General features: G+C 35.4%; 1 protein-coding gene across 1 annotated transcript; it reads right to left on the reverse strand.

Annotated features, from left to right (window-relative positions):
* Window positions 1-218: 218 nt before the first annotated feature.
* Window positions 219-10,972, reverse strand: LOC146739011 (ATP-binding cassette sub-family C member 8-like). Its single transcript, XM_085504033.1, has 11 exons — window positions 10,746-10,972; window positions 3,193-3,295; window positions 2,985-3,098; window positions 2,430-2,541; window positions 1,998-2,128; window positions 1,798-1,876; window positions 1,447-1,555; window positions 952-1,055; window positions 675-808; window positions 503-565; window positions 219-362 (listed from the first exon to the last, which is right to left on the reverse strand). Exons 1-11 carry the CDS (start codon window positions 10,970-10,972, stop codon window positions 219-221), a joined length of 1,320 nt encoding a protein of 439 aa, XP_085360159.1.
* Between the last annotated feature and the right edge of the window lie 2,101 nt (window positions 10,973-13,073).

A 13,073-nucleotide genomic window follows, 5' to 3' on the forward strand; every position in this document is an offset into this window, starting at 1 on the left:
CTAATAAAGCATACATTTCACTGCTAAACAAGGATTTTTCACAGCTGCGTAAAATAATCTTCAATCTCACAATAACAATGCAACTAAAAACTAACAATAATTAGCACTGCAATAACAACGAATACAAACGAATACACTGACTGTTTTAGGTACCGTTTTTGTGTCAAACTTTTCTCTCATTAACGAAAAACGGGACAGTTTTAGCAGACCACAAGTTCTCAATTGTCCAGTGATCCTTGAACGAATGATGCAAATATGCCATCTTCTTTCTTAAGTAGATTTTCTGGTGTATCGTATTCTACAACCCTGCCATCACTGAGCACCACCACGGTGTCTGAATAAAGAATTGTTGATATACGGTGCTGAAATAAAATAAATGTAAACGACATGAAAAACAAGCCAAGAATTCTACCATACCAATTATACCTATACTGAACCACATTGAAAATGATTATTGCGGAATGCCATCAATTGTAGAGATGATATAAGCATGCAAACTTACAGCAATTGTAATAACAGTTCTGTCAGCAAACGCAGTAGCTACCACATCCTGCAATAACTTGTCCTAACAATAAAAACGATAAAAAAATTAGAATTTCTGCCTTAAAGTGTGATTCAATATTGCTACATTCTGGCCATTTAAACACTGGTATTAGCAAAAACTACCCATGTACCGTTTTGAGATCAATAGAAGCAGTTGCCTCGTCCATTGAGAGAATACGAGATTTTCTCAGGAATGATCTAGCAATGCAGAATAGCTGCCTCTGTCCAAGACTAAAGTTCACACCATCTTCTGAAATGTCAGCATCTTTTACAGAAATTAAAAGAAAAAAAACTGTTATTGATGCTAGCATAGGTCTTATTCATTCACTTATTGTTACTTTGTTTCGTGTATTTTGCATCAGAATGCTACGTCTGTAGATCACACCATGATGTCATAGCCTTACTTACCCAATTGCATATCAAGCTCCGTTACAACTTGTTTCAATTGTGCTATCTCTAAAGCTTCCCATATCTCATCATCAGATCGTAAGCTTTCTGGATCAAGGTTGAATCTATAGCATAATTCAATTAATTAGTTATGTGGCCATATATTTAGCATAATATTCAAGTAAATATTTTGAAACCATGATGCTGCCGACAATTCATTATGCGTAGCATGGTTTGGTTTAGGTCGTACCTAGAAAACAAATCGTGACTTGCTCGTCTGGCCTACAGCGTTACGACCATTATGTGTTTTCAATTGTCAGGATAGTCAGAAAAGTGCAATACCCATCATGTAATCCCTTAGATAATGGTACGGCACATGCACTGCCGCATTTGATTCTATAACTGAACTTTCAAGTGTACGGAATGTCTAAGTTACAGATATACTTAATTCGTTTTGCCACTTTTGCTACCTTAATAAATCACTTGATTCAATCAACTGGTGATACACACAATTACCTTATTGTTCCTTGAAACAGCACGGGGTCCTGTGGGATGATTGATAATCTCTTGCGAAGTGTTAGTAGAGGGATGTGTGATATATCTACACCATCTATGAGGATACGCCCTGAATTTAACAATAAGTATCGATATTCATTTACATAACTACATTCAAAATGTCTCCATAGTGATAAATATATATTAACATTGTACTAACATTGAGTATATATATAATATATATTCGTATGTAATGTACCATGATACAGATAATAATCCACGTAAAGATCTACTCAGAATAGTATGATAAAACCGAATAGTTAGAATTAAATGCAGGATTCAGCATACATGAACATTAATGTGCATATTTACCTTTAAATGTATCCACAATCTGAAACAATGACGCGGCCAGTGACGATTTTCCACTACCAGTACGGCCACATATACCAACCTAAAAATAAAGAGTGTATGACAATCATGTGAAGATGTTATGTACGTTATTTTGTGCCATATTCTAACACTCTATGCTAACACTGTTAAATTGAGTATATAGTCTGTGAAAATATACTCACCCTCTGTCCACCTTTAAAGTGTATGGAAACATCACGCAGCACTGGTTCTAAGCTTGGATCATAACGCACAGATATGTTCTCTATTTTGATGTCACCATCAGTAGGCCAATCAGGAGGTGGGTTATATACACCTGTAAATAAAAGCAAGTCAAGATTGGTTACTAGTCACTCTGTTTAGGTTGCAATGTATTGTTTATCGTAACATTAACATTGAATGTTAATGTCAGCCACACTTAAAAACTGCTACATGTGTGATTGAGGAATCGTCGCCAACTATTTAATTAAACAGAGACTTAAACAGTTAAATGCTGGCTATATTATCATCCACGGCACCACTGGACAGCCTTGAGATCAGTATTGCTCGGGTATTCTTCATTCAAACTTAATCACCATTTACTTCTCATTTGCATCTGCCATATATATATATAGTACCTTCATATTGCTCCGATTCTACATTTGTGTAATAGCGTATTCGTTCCACAGCATTCATCTGCATTTCACAATCGGCCGTCGACCGAACCAATATGGCGCTGTGACCGGAAATCTACACGCACAAAGGAACAATTTATATTAAAATAAACGACACATTTATAGAGAGTGGGTGATATTCTGTTCAAACAAGTTATTGAAGCCCAGAGTATTCACACACGTCGGCCATATGTGGCGTATAAAATACAGTGCGTGTAAAACACAGTGTTTCCAATGAACACTTCACAACTGTGTTGATTCATATTGCGTAATGTAGCATTTTCAACGCGCGCCGACGACAATGTTCGGTTTATGGCATATATACTGAGTAAATTAATTGATGACTAGTATGGTTAACTGAAAGTATAATAGAGCGTCCGTTTCCTGTACGTGCGTATTCGTACATAATATATCACGTGACGACGGGACCAACTAACAACTGATACGAATTGGAATTTACTATCGGCATTGTAGACATATATTGCAAACTACATACATTATACATTGTATATTACTTACAGACAACGCATAAGTCAAAGCCAAACCAACCAAACTTGGTTCAAGTTCTCCAAATAGCGCGGTTAGTAGACCCGAAAGACCAGATATTAGAACTACTACTGCACCAATGAATTCCTGCGATTATAAGTATCAATGTAAGCGTGTAAATAATTTATTCATGAATCACACACTGGTCGAGTCAAGCCGATAAAGTGTATTGATAACATACCAGTCGTACTCCCATCCATCGATTGACAAGGGTTAAGCAAACCATGGCTATATTATTTGTATCGACCGATGTGTGTAGCTGACGACGAAAACGTTTTTCATTTCTGTAAATAAACACATTTTATTAGCTATTGTTTTAATATTTATATTTCCGACACTTTCGAACAAAACGGAATATTACACACACTGGGTATAGGTAGACACATCTCATGTTGAAATAGCGTGTCATGCCATAGTATGTTTACAGGTGAGTGAATTGTATACCTTCTCTAATTAAAGCATAACTAGACACTCACTGCTTGTAATTGTAATGAATTAATTTTAATATTTTATTTTAATTTCAGAAGTAAAGCAAATTCAATATCTGAGACGTATATCGTACACATATTCACTACGCCTAGGCTACCAAATCTATAGGAACAAGTTATAAGTCATGCCATAGTATGTTTACAGGTGAGTGAATTGTATACCTTCTCTAATTATAGCATAACTAGATACCCACTGCTTGTAATATTGTAATGAATTAATTTTAATATTTTATTTTAATTTCAGAAGTAAAGCAAATTCAATATCTGAGACGTATATCGTACACGTATTCACTACGCCTAGGCTACCAAATCTTTAGGAACAAGTTATTAGTCATGCCATAGTATGTTTACAGGTGAGTGAATTGTATACCTTCTCTAATTATAGCATAACTAGATGCTCACTGCTGGTAATATTAATGAATTAATTTTAATAATTTAATTTAATTTCAGAACTAAAGCTGAATCACTATCTGTGAAATCAAATTTTAAAAGATTTCAACGGTGGCTAGTCTGACCCCCCCTAGGGCTAAAAGTTATATGTCATGCCATAGTATGTTTACAGGTGAGTGAATTGTATACCTTCTCTAATTATAGCATAACTAGATACCCACTGCTTGTAATATTGTAATGAATTAATTTTAATATTTTATTTTAATTTCAGAAGTAAAGCAAATTCAATATCTGAGACGTATATCGTACACGTATTCACTACGCCTAGGCTACCAAATCTATAGGAACAAGTTATAAGTCATGCCATAGTATGTTTACAGGTGAGTGAATTGTATACCTTCTCTAATTAAAGCATAACTAGATACTCACTGCTTGTAATTGTAATGAATTAATTTTAATATTTTATTTTAATTTCAGTAGTAAAGCAAATTCAATATCTGAGACGTATATCGTACACATATTCACTACGCATAGGCTACCAAATCTATAGGAACAAGTTATAAGTCATGCCATAGTATGTTTACAGGTGAGTGAATTGTATACCTTCTCTAATTATAGCATAACTAGATACCCACTGCTTGTAATATTAATGAATTAATTTTAATATTTTATTTTAATTTCAGAAGTAAAGCAAATTCAATATCTGAGACGTATATCGTACACGTATTCACTACGCCTAGGCTACCAAATCTATAGGAACAAGTTATAAGTCATGCCATAGTATGTTTACAGGTGAGTGAATTGTATACCTTCTCTAATTATAGCATAACTAGATACTCACTGCTGGTAATATTAATTAATTAATTTTTATAATTTATTTTAATTTCAGAACTAAAGCTTAATCACTACCTGGGAAATCACAGTCAGCAATGTGTTCAGATGGCATTTGAAATCCTGGAGATAATTACAATATACATGTTTTTTTCCCTACATAGTATTGAATATATTTTAATAAAACTCACTAAAACTATCATCAAAGTGTTTTAGATTTACATGATTTAATTTTTTTTTATTTTTTTTTACTTAATTACCTGGTTAGTTATGTTATTATATCAAAGTATATTTATTGTAAATAGGTTTATCATATTTCATGTATTCTACAATCTCAACAACTTTCAATAAGCTTGATGCTATTATGTTCCTATTATTTTGTTGTATTAATAAACTATGAACACATCTATAGAGTCTGTGTATATTTAACACCTTGTTGTCAACAACAACCAATTTTTCATTATGGCTAATCAATCTCTGTTCCACTGGTCACTCACTCCTTACAGAGGCCGTGAATAACTTGCTCATTAATCAAATTATTTTTTTACAATGTCGTGAGAAATGAGATGATTGTATATTTGTCAGCATGCCAATTAACATTGGGAATTTTAGATTTGTTGCAAATATAATATAATTGTGAATTATTGAGTGTTATCACTTGAGACATTAGTGGAGATTTTTGAATGGCATAATGGCAATTAGGTATCCCTAATAATCTGTCCACATATTTTACATCGGTATTAAGTTTGATATTAGAAATTACACTGTCCGTTATTGAAACGTCGCTTTTTATTTGGTCAAATTGTATCATGTGCACCACTGTTATCTGATAATTAAAGGATCGAAAAGTATGCTTATAAACAAGACTATGTGTGTGCGAATCGCCAACATTAAACGTATTTACAGCTAGTATAAAATATTTTATTATTGCGTGATAACAGGGCTTAGGTAGAATTGTTTGCTTAAATAATGGGCTTGACCATATCCCCTCCAATATTGACACACAAATCTGTCGATGTATTTATAAACAGTAAATCCCCCCCCCCGCAGGGAGAGAAAGATTATTGCGCCTAGTGTCTTCTCTGAATAGAATATGCCGCTGTGGAAAATTCATTATTGTTTTTATAAACACCGGAATCAAGCAAATTGATTTTAATTCAACGTTTTGAAAGTGATTATGTAAAAATATGACTCCATAAAACACCCAATGATGAACAGTGTAACGTCCATTATTACTCAATCAACCAACGTCAAGCCACATATTGCTACGCTCTTATTTTTATCAACCAACACCATTTCACGCAAGATGGAGTAGCATATTTCAGATACGGATAAATGATAATTTATTCAACACTTTAACAATACAACATAGTTTTTAAATCTGTTAGATGAAAAATACAAATCAGGGAAAATAACTCTAATGACAATTATACATAGGGGCTATAAATCTTACAGTATACAACTTTTTTACCATAACCACACTAGAAATTAAATTGGTATAGAATAATTTAACATTAATGCACCAAATCTGTAATAATAAATAATAATAATCAATTCTTTCATTCTGTCCAAATTGGCCATTTTTCGCGGGGCAAAGACGTTTGTTTAGATAGAATTGTGAAATCGAATTGATGGCTTGCATAATGAAGCTCCGCCATTTTCAAATGTTGCTCATGTTCATGTTTCAATTCAATACATGTTGATGGATTTGAATGTTTTTGTTTAGCTTTAATCTTATCACATGTTTGACAAGTATCAAGGGACGGTAATTTGAACGCCAGATTAAATTGTTGTTTGACAATGTGCCAGAAGCTAGAATATGCCAGAGTAGGTTTGTTTCGGAGATTTTGACGTGAATTGAATTCGCGGTGAAGCTTTGACAAACTTTGCTGTGGGGAAAGATAGGGCTTTGAACTTTTACTTCTACAGTAATGAGAATGTTCAAGTTTGTATCTCATCACGTGTTTAATTACGTCGTTCTTCATTGACGGTGTCAGTTTTCGTCTGTTGTGTCCGTGCTGTCCACGTGTATCGGAAATTAAACCAACAGATGCCCTTTTTCGTAATATTGTTTTAATTCGCATGGCACTGATTCCAAATGCACGAAGAAATGTATTTTACATACTCTGAGTTTAAATAAATCAACTGATAGCAAATGGTACCTCACGGATAAACGTGTGTCCAGTTCTTCAATAGTCATAAGTCCATACAATATCAGACTTTGTTCATTGTAATTTGCTTTATCAAAATTACGTCTTATGCTACTTACTACATCTCTGCCGCCTAGTTTTCTCAAACAATGTGCATTGCATTCACAACTTAACGAGATCGTTTCTATGTGCGGATATGGCCTATCTACTCTAGGTTGTTGTCGCCGAAAACAAATGTTACGTGATTTAGTACAGCGATTTTTCCGATGTCTTTGTCTTTCCGCACTTTGACCTGATGTGCTGACCTTCAGCCATGGGTTGACATACGACCAAGTATACCAAACTTTAGCATGATTATCCTGGGTACTAGTATTAGCTTTATCCATATTTATAGTTGAGTTCAGCAATCCAAAAATTCACACTATAAATTGCCCCGTTCTATGAAAATAAAAACATCAAATACAAGTCAGTGTGTATGTTACGTTTTGCTTGATTGTTTTTCTTAGGTCGTGTAATCTAGTCCTTGTCATTTTGATTCCCAGTATCCTCAACTGGCAAGGCATCATACCATGTTTGTCCTCGAGGCGACAAATAAGATCCAACTAAGCTGCGTACATCATTCCAAACTTTTCGACTCAAGGATATTCGACCGTCATACAGTGGCATAAGTTCACATTTTTCTAACCCAATTCTTTGTGTTTTTTTTATCAAAATCCATAACGATAGGTTCTTCTTTAGGATTAAGGGTCTTCCGCAGCCATGGCAATCCTGCGTGACAATACGTTTTAACTTTATTTGTAATTCTATCCACTCGTTCCCCAATTCCAAAATTAAAATGATGGACTTCAGTATAATACATTTTTTCATTGTTCACGTCATGGTACCGTGTCGTATATTTATTTTTTAAATAGTCGGAATAGTTTTTAAAGTCTTCAAAAGTCATGACTTTCGCTTCAATTCTGTCGTTTCTTGAAGAATCCTCGACGATTTTTATCCAATCGTCAAGTGTTTCCACAGTCTGGATGTTGTTACTGTGTCTGTCAATTAGTGCAAACAATCTATCACATGAAGAGTATGAATGACCAGCGACTAATGTTTTGAAATCCACTCTTTCGAAAACGCCAGTAGCAACTAAATTGTCCAAGTACCACAACATGGTATGGTTCTTAGTTTCACTCCGACAATTATCACTCCAGAATAAATTGACTTCATTCGTTTACATGTATATGCTATGCTATGAATATTCCAACCTGCGTTCACCACCATATATGGAGGCGCAATGCCCAATGTTTTCCAAACATGGAACGTGACGACTTAAACCTTACTTGGAAGAGGTATTCAAAGTTCTACCTCAATAAACCGACGTCACAAACACTTACTTCATGGTCAACTGATGGGTGATGATAATGAAAAACATGTGTAGAGTTGGGAATAAATTGGGTCAAATTGCAATTCCCAATTGAGACATTATATGTGAAACGAGGGAAATGTTGTGAAGTCCTGCAAATCTGAAATAAACATTACTTTAAACTTACTGTCATTACGCATGCTTAGAATAGTCAGAACAATGACGCATTAAATTGAATAAAAATATGTATTACAAGATATATGGGTAACAGTGCAATTATGCTTCTTTTCATTTTTTATATTTTTGTACAACCGGCCATGTCGGTTGCTAGGCAGGTTTGCACATGCGCAAATATAGCTACGTCGCGTATGTCGGTAATTCAGAAATCATTATCGTATATAGCTGTCTCCATGACTTCACAAGTTTGCCATGGGAAGATACATGCGTACACTGGCCATAATGTAAGCCATAATACTTCAGCCCAAAGTTACAGCTACAGTAAGGGGGATTCCGTTCTCAATGTCCCCTCTGCATAGTTTTTGTTCAAATTGATGATATTGCAAACTAAACACATGTGTACTAAAGCGAAGATTGTGACTATGAAAATCATGGAATTACAGATATACATGCATCTCACTTTGACACTGAAGTTGCGAATATGAAGAAGCAACACGTCGCCGACTCGGAATCACGCATAAAACTAGCTACCCATTCATATGTAATTTGTGGTCCGTGCCTCCGTGTCCGTAAGAAATTACAGACGCTTCCAATGACGCACCGGTGTTCGCATCCATGACCGTGATGTCATTTTCTCTGTAAACGATTCTTCGCGGACACGGGCACGAACTACGGAACACATATTAATGGATAGCCAAAATGGAGTTCAAGTTTATTTCAGCTAAGCTCAGACTAGTAATACAATTACTAGTCTGAGAGCTAAGTATGGCTAGCGTTATCCGTAATGCGCAATGCTCGTAAATATCGCGGTATATTCCCGGGGGGTACCGGGAGTACAGCCCACCACTCGTAAACCATACTCACTTCCAAACCACTTTTTTCTTATTTTTTAAGTGTTTTCAGCAACCTTTATGGTTTAGCGCATTAATAGGGAATGACATCATCCATGAAGATACAAGACATCGGACGCGAAAAAAAAAATCACCCATCTCACAACTTTCGCAACCAGTGAGCGCATTCGGGCTCGGCCTTTTCTGGTATATGGCTTTGACTATAAGGACCTGTGATAAATGCCACACACTTCTAAACCAAAACATTGATACATGAATACCACTTCTAAACAAAAAAAACACCGTTAAATGACACCCCAGTCGGGCGGCACATACCCGCAATGGAAGTATGGGAGTAGCCCCCCCCCCCCGGGTATACTAGTATTCATGATGGTGGGCGATTTAGCAAGTCTGAAAAACGTTGCCTAGTATATCGTGACAACGAGAGCATTTTTTTTCAAAATCACACAGAAATCGTGAAGTTTTTTTCTGAAATATTGCTTCAACCCGACTCGACTGACCACTTATTAAGCTTTCGAATAGTTGCGGGTGTCAAGAAAACACTCACAACCACACGTTTTATTCAGTAAATCTATGTATTTACGTGATGTATGTTTGTTTTAATGTATTTTGTTGTGTCTCATATTCATTCTAGGTTGGCAATTGCTTATGGATAAAACGTCTTCAAAGTTTGCAAAGATATGTGCTCAGAAAAGACGCGAACATTTGGAACAACGTCATATATTAGTCATCATTGCACATCGCTGCATACACTGTCATAGATACTATTTCATCATGTTTTTAATATTCGTGGATTGAATGAATATTGTGAATGACAAGCTTAGCAAGCAACACAAATTGTACTTATCAGCCTAATTATTATCATTATGATTAAGGTTAATATGTTTATTTATATAATTTATTTATTTAATTTCATAATAAACGTTAATACAGTTACAGTACTAATATAATCCATGTTATGGCAAATGTAATATCAATGATTTATAATGCGAGGGCATTTAACTGGTGTGATATGCGAAATATATACAGACATTTTATTTTAATTAATTACAGATTAAAATTTATGAGTGGTGATTTGAATCCGTGTTGGCAAAGTGGATGGATCCATCATGATGGTCTGCAAATTGTGTAATTCGTGCGTTTTGCATTTTTAAATATGCTGTGAATGCGTTCATCTATTCTTTGCAAGCGCACTAGCGAACTGCGTTACTTGGCGGCATTGACATTCGATGAACGCGTGTGGATTGTGGTTTTCATTTAATGTCACATTTCATATATATATCTAACATGCGTACTGAAATCTATTGATTATTTTAGTGATAATTATTTTGCTACTCTCATCATTGAAAAATCTTCAGCTTCTAACGCAAACAGGATAATGAGGACACGCAATACTTTTATTCAAAAAACATGTCTTTCGCGATAAATTTTGTAACCGACTTTCTAAAATTAAATGTTCAGATCTTATACATCTTCGTATATTGCAGATATGTGAACACTCTAATCCGTTCGTCAGAACACCCGCATTAAACGCGATCACCAGCTGATGAACATAAATACTGATTCTTTTTCCATTAATTCCACGAACACTAACAACTCCGTAACCAGATTTGTTGACTGCGCCCGTCCACAGTAAGCATGGTCCACTACGCTCCTGGCGTAAACCCAAAACACCACGGATTCTTTCAGTTTCCGATCTCGACATGTGATCCAAAAATCCAGCCATGATAGAGGTCAGTTGACTTCTGAATCACCCAAGGCAGCGTGCTAGCACGCGGTCAGAGAAACGCTACGGTTTTACAATGTTTTGTTAAAATGTTTCTATTTCTATCATTTCTTTCTCAGTCGTCATTTCAATGTCAGAATGTTGAACACATGACTAGTACAATAAATAAATACATTTTACAAACGAATGTGTCAAAAACATCTATATATCATTTCAGCGTGTTTAAAGTTTTGTGTCTACAAACCGATAACTAATTGGCATATTTTTATTATTATGTTCCGATAAATTAACAAAACACGTGCCTTGGTTACCTGTCAATCATTATATGCATTAGTATGAACCAATCGAATCGATTGGCTTATGCTAATACACACACGCCAGACTACATGCATTCGCGCGCCACATGGCCAGTGGCTGATCTAAACCTGGGTGTTAGACAATCATATTTTTATTGAGGATTATTTATCATACTATGAATGAAAAAATGGCTGGCTTAAGAACAACAGGCCATGTGCGCGATATTATCAATGGTCGGCACCGTTCAACAAAAATTCCTTTTCTACAGACGTGGTTTAAAGAAATGGTTGTCTTAGGAAATGAAACGGATTTTTTACCATCAGAGACTATGTGGACCGAGTATCGGCAATGGGTTGAAATTTATGTTGAAGGAGACAGTCAATCTATGGCAATGGTCAATAAGTCTCGATTTCACAAGGCATGTGTCAACAGTTATGAATATTTTATTAACTTCCAGTAAGTGGTTATTATAAGATTGTGCCTCTACTATGGTCATTATTTTGTTTTAATTACTCATAATCTATTTTTTTCGTAGCAAATACGATCACTGCTTTTAAACATCAAAGGAGTCTCCCATTGCAGTCGGTGTGTTAAGGGTTATATTGGAGTAGGGATGCAACGTACAACGAGACACATGCGACAGTATGATATTGAGGCGGCAATTTCGGAGTTCATTAAGATCGACCCAAAAGATCGTGATGTGCCAATCAAAGTAATTATAATTGTATTTATTCAAATATCTTACAATGTTGTTGTATTTTAGAATATTAGTTGCGTTTGCGAACAGCTCCATAGCACGGGCTAAAAGGACAAAAACGTTATCCCACACTAAGTAACGCTAAGTGCGAGTTAAATTTGATTCGTTTTAAAGACCTGGGAAATACATTATTCTCGAGAAAAAAAAAACCTGACGATGAGACAATATGTACTTTCTGAATTTGCGTTGGTATTGTTTTATAACAGTAGAACTAACATTTAGTACTGTACTGCATAATCATAGTTAAAAGGGCTTTTTTTTAATTATAATTACAGGTGCACACAGTTCGTGATTACAGGGATGCTGGCAAATGTGCATTTCTTTCAAGAAATGTCCAAAAAAACGAAATTATTTGCCATTATTGTGGACGTTTTATTACCGAAGAGGAATCCATCAAAAGAGAATGCCTGTATTCACGTAACAACATGCCACCTCGTATGTATCATGGCTTTCATTCAGTTGAGAAGAAGCCCTACGTGTAAGTAAAACGATGAATGATGATGTCGTCTACAGTCGTCGCTTAGCACCATGAAATTCGACATGGGACTCATAGCGACGTACAGAACGCGTGTAAATATGGCAGTAGGAAACAACTGTTAGTCAGTGGTTTCAATTCTCAATAAATAATTGAAATAATAAGTTTTTAAAGTTTAGTCGTACATATTCATTACAGACTGACAATGTAATTATCATGTAAATTGTAGTGAATATCAGCACAAGCGAGTTCTGTTTTGGTTACACGGTTAGATCCAATCTCCCAGGCAGAGTTCTATTCCACGGATATATCCTTGCCACCACGCGAACTTATGTTCGTCGTTGATTGGTCGATGCGTCAGAGTGGTACTTCTTTCAAAGACGCTCACCAAAACATTGTCATGCAAGTGTTCGATTTTCGAACTCAACGAATGTGTACGCGTTGTTTGCAGATTTTGGCTGTTTTCAAAGTTAGAAGCTTCTTTTTATTTATTTCTGTTACACAAACGGTGTGACAGTAAGACGATTTAGTCGTCAATAATACGAAGTGCTTTCGATAGTTTGTAGTTCTTT

The sequence above is a fragment of the Saccoglossus kowalevskii genome, chromosome 9, assembly GCF_978046115.1.
Source record: "Saccoglossus kowalevskii chromosome 9, keSacKowa6.1, whole genome shotgun sequence".
Taxonomy (NCBI): Eukaryota; Metazoa; Hemichordata; class Enteropneusta; family Harrimaniidae; genus Saccoglossus; species Saccoglossus kowalevskii.

Excerpts from the sequence above, each read along its gene's own strand:
- LOC146739011 (XM_085504033.1), bottom strand. The coding sequence starts at position 10,972 with ATGGCTGGATTTTTGGATCACATGTCGAGATCGGAAACTGAAAGAATC. Across the intron at positions 3,099-3,192 it reads GATGGATGGGAGTACGACTG|GAATTCATTGGTGCAGTAGT; the intron begins GTATGTTATCAA and ends TTATAATCGCAG. Across the intron at positions 1,556-1,797 it reads GATTGTGGATACATTTAAAG|GGCGTATCCTCATAGATGGT; the intron begins GTAAATATGCAC and ends TGTTAAATTCAG.